General features: G+C 50.2%; 1 protein-coding gene across 1 annotated transcript in view; it reads right to left on the bottom strand.

Annotated features, from left to right (window-relative positions):
• Positions 1-4,481: 4,481 nt before the first annotated feature.
• The window catches only part of MYL4 (myosin light chain 4), a 13,123-nt gene continuing 9,421 nt past the window's right edge, over positions 4,482-8,183 (bottom strand). The window contains exons 4-7 of the mRNA XM_019637639.1: positions 7,051-7,232; positions 6,497-6,574; positions 5,896-5,940; positions 4,482-4,552 (exon numbers count right to left, since the gene is read on the bottom strand). Coding sequence (XP_019493184.1) covers positions 5,912-5,940; positions 6,497-6,574; positions 7,051-7,232 — 289 coding nt within the window. The 3' untranslated portion in view covers positions 4,482-4,552; positions 5,896-5,911. The remainder of the gene's footprint in view (positions 4,553-5,895; positions 5,941-6,496; positions 6,575-7,050; positions 7,233-8,183) is intronic.

The raw sequence follows: 8,183 nt of genomic DNA, 5'->3' as shown, positions 1-8,183 counted from the left end.
CCAGAGAAGCTGGGTAAGAATCTTTATTTAACTAAAATGTGGGGCCACAGAGGAGTAAAAGTAAAAGGTGGCGCTGCCTGTCTAAACCTCAGTGTGACCCAAGGAATGGCTGGGGGAGAGGCGGAAGTGAAGCGAGTCTTGGGAGAAGGAGATGAGCCACCATAGAGCTCGTGGTAGCCCGGAAGGAAGGCAGCCGCACCAGATGCAATGTCAAAACACTCGGGGGGATAATAAACAGGATCCCACAAAGGCTCCGAAACAGCAGTCCTTAACCTCCTTTGGGTCTCTGACCCCTTTGAAAATATGACGAAAAGTACAAATTCTCTTTTTGGAAAAAGAGCACAGATGTGCCCACAAGGTCTTCATGGTGGAGAATCTCTGTTCCTATCGCCAGAGGAATGGATGGTTCTCACAAGTGTACCGCAAACAATGAAATAAGGAAAGAGGCAGAAAAGGGGCTCCAAGGGGCTGATGGAGCCGAGGAAAGAGAGCTCTGTAGGGTTCTTATCCATAACGGATGGAAGGAGAGCTAATTATGAACATAAAGTTGTGGCGTGGGGCTGTGAGAACAAGGCCAAGAAGCCATAAGTCTAAAATGAGACGAAATGTGCTTAGTGTTAGAATTCACAAAAATAGGTTGTCCTTACGTTCCGAGCAAGAGGAAAAGGAAAGGCAGAGTCCTTGGTGCTGGTGGTGTGACATTAGCCGAATTCCCCGACCTCTACCTTGACCTCAGTTTCATCTTTTCTGTCAAGAAGATTAATTTCCAGGCTCTAAAATGTGAAACTACACTGCTGAGAACGAACTGAACACTCAGATAGGACAATTTAGACAGCAACTGGCCACGTTAAATGGATTCAAGAATCTTGGCCTAGAACAAGCACCCACTGGGAGGTAGTTACCTGAGGAAGGAGGAAAGGCCAACTTCTATCATGGGGAATGGTCTCAGATCTTTTTGGGGTCACTTGGGGAGACAACTCCAGGACCAGTAGATGGAAATCTCAGGGATGTAAATGTCAGATTCCTACTAGGAAGAAGATCAATGAGAGTTTTTCCCAAGTGGAGTGGACTACCTGAGGAGGTAGTGAGTCCCATGTTACAGCTGGCATTCGAGTGACCACTGAGCAATCAGTTTGGAGGGCTTTTACAGACGAGTCTGAACCAAAGGTCCCTTCCAACCCTGAAAGCCTATTGCTCTGTGGCTCTACAAGATTAGGGGAGCAAAGAATGAGTCCTTTCCCGGATTAACTCTAGACTTTTTAACTTTGCTTTTCTGCCTCTGAATTGGTGCACACCACTCCCTTCTCACCCCTCTTCCCTGTGTCTTTTCTCCCTTCTCTTTGCCTCTTGTACCATTCTCCAGTTCTTTTTCTCATTCTTCTTTTATCCTGCTTCATTCCCTTTACCCAGATCCTAAAAGGCGGGGACTGTGGTTATAGTTGGCAAAGAAGAAGGCACCTCTTTGCCTCTTGTCTAGAATCCCTCTCTCTGGGTTCTTGCCTATTTATATCGCGTCCAAACTCGCCACACCTCTTCTATGAAGCCCTCCCTGACCACCACTCCTCTGAGCTCCTAGCGCTCTGGTCCCATCCCTCCCCCTTGGTCCTTACGACACATACTGGCGTCCTTTCTTCTGCTCGGTCTTATAACATCATTTCACTTTTCACATGTAGGTCATTGTTCCTCCAGTGGAGTATAAACTCACGGAGTGAAAGACCACACAGGTGGCTTCATTTTTAATTTCCTAAAGCACCTACTACTGTGCACTTCATAATTATTCTGAATGAATGCTAGATTCTACCATTTAAGTTTCTAAACACATATACACACTAAGGGTGAAAAGAGAACAAATGGACTAAAGCTGAATATAGCAAGAAGAAGTTAGTTGAGTTCTAAAGAAGCAGTATCAGAGAATTGGAAGGGACATTAAAGACGATCTAATCAACTCCCTCGTTTTGCAACCTGCCGCTCTGAATCTGAGTGCTATGTGACTTGGAAGCAGAACTGGACTAGATGCCAAACAGTGTCCAAAACAGTGTCTTCTCTTTGATTTCTCATTGCAAAACCTTGATGGGGGAACTGAAGTAAGTTAACTGATAGCTCTGAGTCTTTGAAGGCGAATAAAACCTCCATTTGCCTGCAGGCATAGACATGGACTAAATGACTTCTGAAGTTTCTCAGGGACAGATTATGTGATCATGCACCTTGGCGTCCTATTGGAAACATGCTGCTGCAACTACGCCATCTCGTGGTATGAAGCAGATATTGCACCATCAGCCATCTCCACAAACACACATTCTACCTTAAAAGCCCTAGTAACCAAAGAGAGCTTTTAGATGCCAAACACATGATGGCACTATGCTGAATGCTGCCCTCGGTAATTACACCCTGCTAGAAGTCTCCAGGGTCTTCTCTCGCTCTGATATCTTCAGTTCCGACTTGGCAATTGTGTTAAGGAGACTATATTGCCGCCATCACTAATTAGCAGAGACCTCTGACAGCCTGACTTAAGTCTTGAAGGGTGGGAATAATTTGAGCAGAAAAAGGAGTGCACATCAGGAGGGAGGGGCAAGATGCATCAAGAGGTCGTGGGGCAAGGAGGGAGGAGGAAGAAGAGATGGAAGAGGGGGAGGAGGGGAGGAGGGGGAGAAGGACGAAGAGGAGGAGGAAGTGGGGAGGAGGCACACAGGGGAGCTGACAAGCAGGGAAAGGGGGTAGCTGGCTGCAACAAACAGTGTTCGTAGGAGACTGGGGCAAATAAAGGAATGCCTTAGAAACTGACAGGAAGGTTTGGGAATGACCAGTAGGACTTAGGGGGTTTTATAAGTCCTAATTAGAAAAGATATTTTATGAAATTGGCATTTTAGGAATAGTAATATTATGCTGTTGGTTCACAAATTGAACCCCATACACAGAGGGCAAGGACAAAGCAGAAGACCACTCCAGGCTGGTAGGTGGCGGGTTTACTAAGCAAGGGAATTTATTTATGAGGCTTGCTTTGGGCAACAGAAAGATGAGTAGATCTCTGCACCTGCCCACCAGAGTCTCCAAAGTTTATATAGAGGCCTTAATGGGGTTCAGTCACATATACAGCCCAGATGGTCTCAACCACACATTGCTCTCTCAAGGCTGCGTCCTTGAAACAGCTGCTAGTGTGGGAACAGTGGGCAGAGCGTGCATTCCAAGGACAGGGGAGGGGGCGAGGAGCCTCCAAGTGCCTGGGGACTAGCAGTTGCATTCTCTGGATGGCCTCCTCCACACACATGTCATGTTACAGCCTTCAAATGGAGGGGGGAAACTAAAAGATTAAGAGTTGAGTTTGTTATTGTTATTCTTCCTATGTGATATTCTTAACTTCTTAAATGGGAATAATAACTCCTCCTCCTCCTAAGCTGCTATGAGAGAATGAGATATGACGGGCTTAGCACAGAGCCCAGCAGTAGAAGTGATGGCTGAGCTGGAACAGCCATGTTAGATCATGGACAGGGGTTACACACTGCATTGCCACAAGATAAAAGGAGCCTGGGTCCTGAGGACCTTGTGGAGAATGGCTGCCCTGCCAGCTCTGGACTGCCAACCTCAACTTCAGTGGGAGGGGAAAATGCACTTTCGTTTCTTTTAAGCCACTGTCTTTTGGTCTCCATAACTCACAGCCAAATATAACCATAACTTACTGATATCGTGTTCAATAAATGCTGGCTGTTATCTATCAGATGATTACAAGTATTTAATGTCTGTCTTCCCACTAGACTGTAAGCTCCCTGAGGGCAGAGACCACATCTGTCTGGTTCAGTACACCCCCAAGGCCCCAGCCAGTGCCGTACACACATCAGGTACTCAATGAGTGTCTGTTGACTGACCCCTGTTCATGCCCCACTGCTCCTTGTGCCTGAGCACCCACCTTCAGCCATATTTTCCTTTAAGGTCTCATGTAAAGCCCATCTCCTAAGGAAAATCTCCCCTGTCACACCTCACTTTCTTCCGGTTCCACTTCTTGCGGGTCCCTTGGGACTCACACTGTATGCTACATAGATGAAGTTGTCCTGCTATTGGCATGCAATTTGGGTGCCATTCGCTACTTAGTCCCTGCATGTCCTTGCTTACCTGGACTGTAAGATACTTTGGCAGGAAAACACTTTCAGTTTTTTAATCGTTGGGAGCCTTACGCCCATTTCCTCACACTTGTGCACAGTGGATGATAAATACTTCATGAAGAAAGAAAGGGAGTGAAGGAGGGGAGAAAACCGGACAAGGCCCCACCACTGAGGAGGAATGCTGGCATTTTAAGTTGGGGAGGGTGATTATGAAAAAGGAGAAATAAGTAAGGTCGATAAAGAGCAGCCAGGATAGTTGGGAGTGAGTAAGAGAAAAGACAGTACACGTAAAAAAGTTTAAGATGGAATGTACTTAACGCTATACACTTAAAAATGGTTAAGATGGCAAATTTTATATTATATGTATTTTACCACAATGTTTTTTTAAAAAGCAGCAGCAGCAGCCGCAAGGACCTGGTATCCCCAGGACTCCTGGTGTCCCTCTTCCTGCTCGCCACCTGGAGGTGAGAAAAGGTGGAGAGTCAGCCTTGGAAGGAAACAGAAATGCTGATCACAACCCCTCAAACTGCAGATCCTTCCAGAGCTCTCTGCTCATGGGCGCGGCCCTCATGGTTCTCGACCCACGGGGAGCCCTTGTCTTCCAGCTCCCAGATACCACTCCTTTCTCTGAGTGATGTTCATGAGACCTCAGGTGACATTATCTCACACGTGTGTACGTGCACATGCACACACCTCAATTAATTAGTTTAAGAAAACCAAGTTAGACACTGGTCAGGATCGGGGAATGTGGCCCAGCCTGCCAGAGCTGAGCTGTTTATTTACAGGGAGCGCTATGGGCCCGTGAGGTCCCGGGCTGTGGTGCAGTCAGTGTTAAGTCCAGGGCACCAGCTCCAGCTCAGTAACTCTGGGCCTCTCACTAACTCACGCTGGAAGGGCTAGGTCCAAGGACCAGGCGCTGGAAACAAAGTTCTAGATGGAAAGGGCATCCCACCCTCCATACCCAGCCCCTGATCATAGACCCCGAGCCCTTCTCAGGATGGCACCAAGCCCAGGGAGGCACAGGGAAGGGAGTGAAGAGGAGCAGGGTAAAAAACACAGGCCAGGGCAGGCCGAGTGGTGCGATGGTTAAGAGTTGGCTTGGGACGCCAGAGGGCCCCAGTTCGGATCCCACATATGAGGGCCAGTGACACTGCCCTCCACAGCTAAGATGCTGAACAATAGCTCAACCTGGAGCTGGGCTGCCATGAGTCGCAGGCTACGGCAGTGTAGGCTGCAGCCCCTGTGGCAGTGGGTTGCCATGGGCTACCGTATGTAGCCAGCAGCCAGCGTGAGCGGCCAGCAGCCGCAGTGACAGCAACTTGTCTGTTCCCCTTCCCCCAATTCCCCAGCTCTGTTCCCATCCCCCCAATTCCCCAATAAAAATCTTTTAAAAAAGAGAAAGAACACAGGCCAGGGACACTCTTTTCCACCTGGGATCTGGATTTCTCACCGCTGAAGCCTGTACGAGAGGTCCCAGGCCTGAGGGAGGGAATGGTCTGGACTCGAGAAGCCCTGGGAGAGGCAGGAGGATGTGACTGTTGAGGGTCAAGAGAGGGAGCAAAGACCACAGAGGGCAGGAGGCCCGGCAGGAGGCCAGGCAGGAAGCAAATGACAGGAAGACACAGGAGCAGTGAGAGGGGAAAGGGAATGACAGGAGAGGCCGGCTCCTCTCCAGTCATGAACCCCTGCCGTTTCCTCTTCAGGGGTCAGGGCTGGGACAGAAGAGCTCTGGGACATGTGCTGTTGTTCCAAAGGCCCTGTGTGGCCCCAGGAAGGACCAAGGTGGAGAGGCTGTACTCACCCTGGAGGGATCTGCTTCACCCAGACATGATGTGCTTGACAAAGGCTGGGAAAGAAGACAGAAATCAGCCACTGCACTTGGCCCCTCTCAGCTCTTTATTGCCCTCGTGGCCCCTTAAACCTCTTTCCCCTTCCCTACGCGGCCTGACTTGAAACCTTCCCAATACCCCTTTCCCAGGCTGTGATTCTTTCTCTTCTTTGGGGGTTGATGGGAGGAGGTAGAAGAGGAAAGAGACCTCATCTCTGCAATGTGTCCACTCTGTGCTGATGCGCGACATGGATGAAATGAGCTATGTTACCTCGACTAATCCCCTCAACCCTTGAGAAAGCTGCCTGCATTCCCCCATTTCTCAGATGAGAAAACTGAGGCTCAGAGAAGGTAGGTGACTTGATGAAGGTCACCCAGCTAGTATATCATAGAGCTACCTCCGAAGTCCATGCTCCTTCCATTCCACTAGGATGGAAAAGAACAACAACAAAGCCTATCTGACACCCACGTCCTCTAGCTCCTGGATCTGTTCTGCTCTGCAGACCCATCCAGCCCAAACTGTGCCCACTTTCCCATCCTTGGGTACATGGGGAAGTGAGGAGTGACCTGATACCTTCATAATTGATACAGCCATTGGCATCCTCTTGCCCAGCTAACAGCTGCTCCACTTCTGCCTCAGTCATCTTCTCTCCTGTGGGACGCAAGGGAGGCCGCAGTGGGCTCTTAATTCCAGATGGCAGAAGAGGGAAAGGCAAGCACCCCTCCAGTCTAAAGGCCCTAGATTACCTGATCTGGAAGTGGTCATACCAAGCCTGCCCCTAAGGCATTGGAGTGGAGCCAAGGGTCTTAAGACCTGTCTTAGCCCCTGAGGCCTCTCCCTGTGCCTTACAGCCACCACTGGGTGAGCAGAGCAGGGCCCCAGTGACTGAGGCAACGACAAGGGCAGGAGCCCTGGGTCCCCCCTCTCAGGCCTCAGCAGTCACCCCTGCTCTGCTCTCCTCTCCCCCCAAACCCTGCTGCGCAAACCCAGCTGGGGCAGCTTGTTCTAAGGAACAGGATGCAGTCCTCAGGATGCAGGGACCCCCAAACATCCCCAACATCTGCCACCTGGGCACCTCCCGCCTCTCATTCTGCCCACTTGGGCTCTGCCTTGCCCAGCTGGCGTACCCAGGGTGGCAAGGACATGGCGAAGCTCAGCGCCCATGACTGTGCCATTGCTCTCCTTGTCGAAAACACGTAGCCCCTCCACAAAGTCCTCGTAGGTGCCCTGCTCCTTGTTACGTGAGATGTGCTGCAGGATGGGCAGGAACGTCTCAAAGTCCAGCATCTTGGCATTCATCTCTTTAGGTGGCATGGGGAAGGAAAGAGGAAGTGATGTGAGCAGAACCACAAGGGGAGCAGATGGCCAGGAGGGGGCCTCACCCCAGCTCTGCCAGGCTAGAGCCTGTCCCTGGCAGCACCCAGGGCTTAGCTGTAGCCACTTCTGCGTGGGGCACCCAGTCAGTGACCCTGGAGGGCACAGAGCCCACGGGAGCAAGGCAGGAGGCTGGCTCTGGGGCACCCTTCTTAGGGAAAGGACCAGGGCAGAAAGGAAAAAGAGCCGTGACTCCACCCAGACCTCTGAGCTCCAAGGGGAGCTCAGGGTGGCAACAGCAGAATTTGAGGGGCTCGAAGGGCCACACAGCCCAGGCATCACATTCACAACTTAGGCTTTTGGCACGTGATAGACATAAGTCACAGAGGTAAACTGAGAGAATCACAAAGAGAAAAGTTGGCACAATTCTGCATTTGGGCCCCATTACTAGACCACATGGCCTGAAGCTACTCTGAATCAGTTATTTTCATCAATTTGCAAATCTCCGGTGACTGGCACGTTTCTCCCACATTGTAGTATGTTAAAAGCTTCAATTTAATAGATTCAAACCATTTTTAAATACCACAAATTTTGGTATTTCTTTCTTTTATTACAACCCAGAAAACCCCCAAAATGGAAGTGCCCAGATATCTTTTGACCTCTAAGAAGCCCTGCTGACATGGGTGAGCTCCTAGTCCTTGGGCCCCTTCCTGCCCACATCCATCATCCCACCCCCGTTTCTTTCTTCAGTAGCAAGAAGAGGAAGGGAAGGCGGCCAGAACCAAGGAAGGAGAGGACCGATGGGCCCCCCCACAAGACTCCAGAGACCGCCCACCTAGGGTGGGGGATTCCGCCCTGGTTGGCCTGGCCCCACCTGGTGCCTACACCTCTGAGGAGAAGGTTGTGTGTGTTAGGGCAGCTATTAACTTCACTGCCTCACATGACA

Source organism: Hipposideros armiger, unplaced genomic scaffold, assembly GCF_001890085.2.
Source record: "Hipposideros armiger isolate ML-2016 unplaced genomic scaffold, ASM189008v1 scaffold_34, whole genome shotgun sequence".
NCBI lineage: Eukaryota > Metazoa > Chordata > Mammalia > Chiroptera > Hipposideridae > Hipposideros > Hipposideros armiger.
The sequence above is the reverse complement of the archived record's forward strand: the minus strand, read 5'-3'. Positions and strand labels throughout refer to the sequence as shown.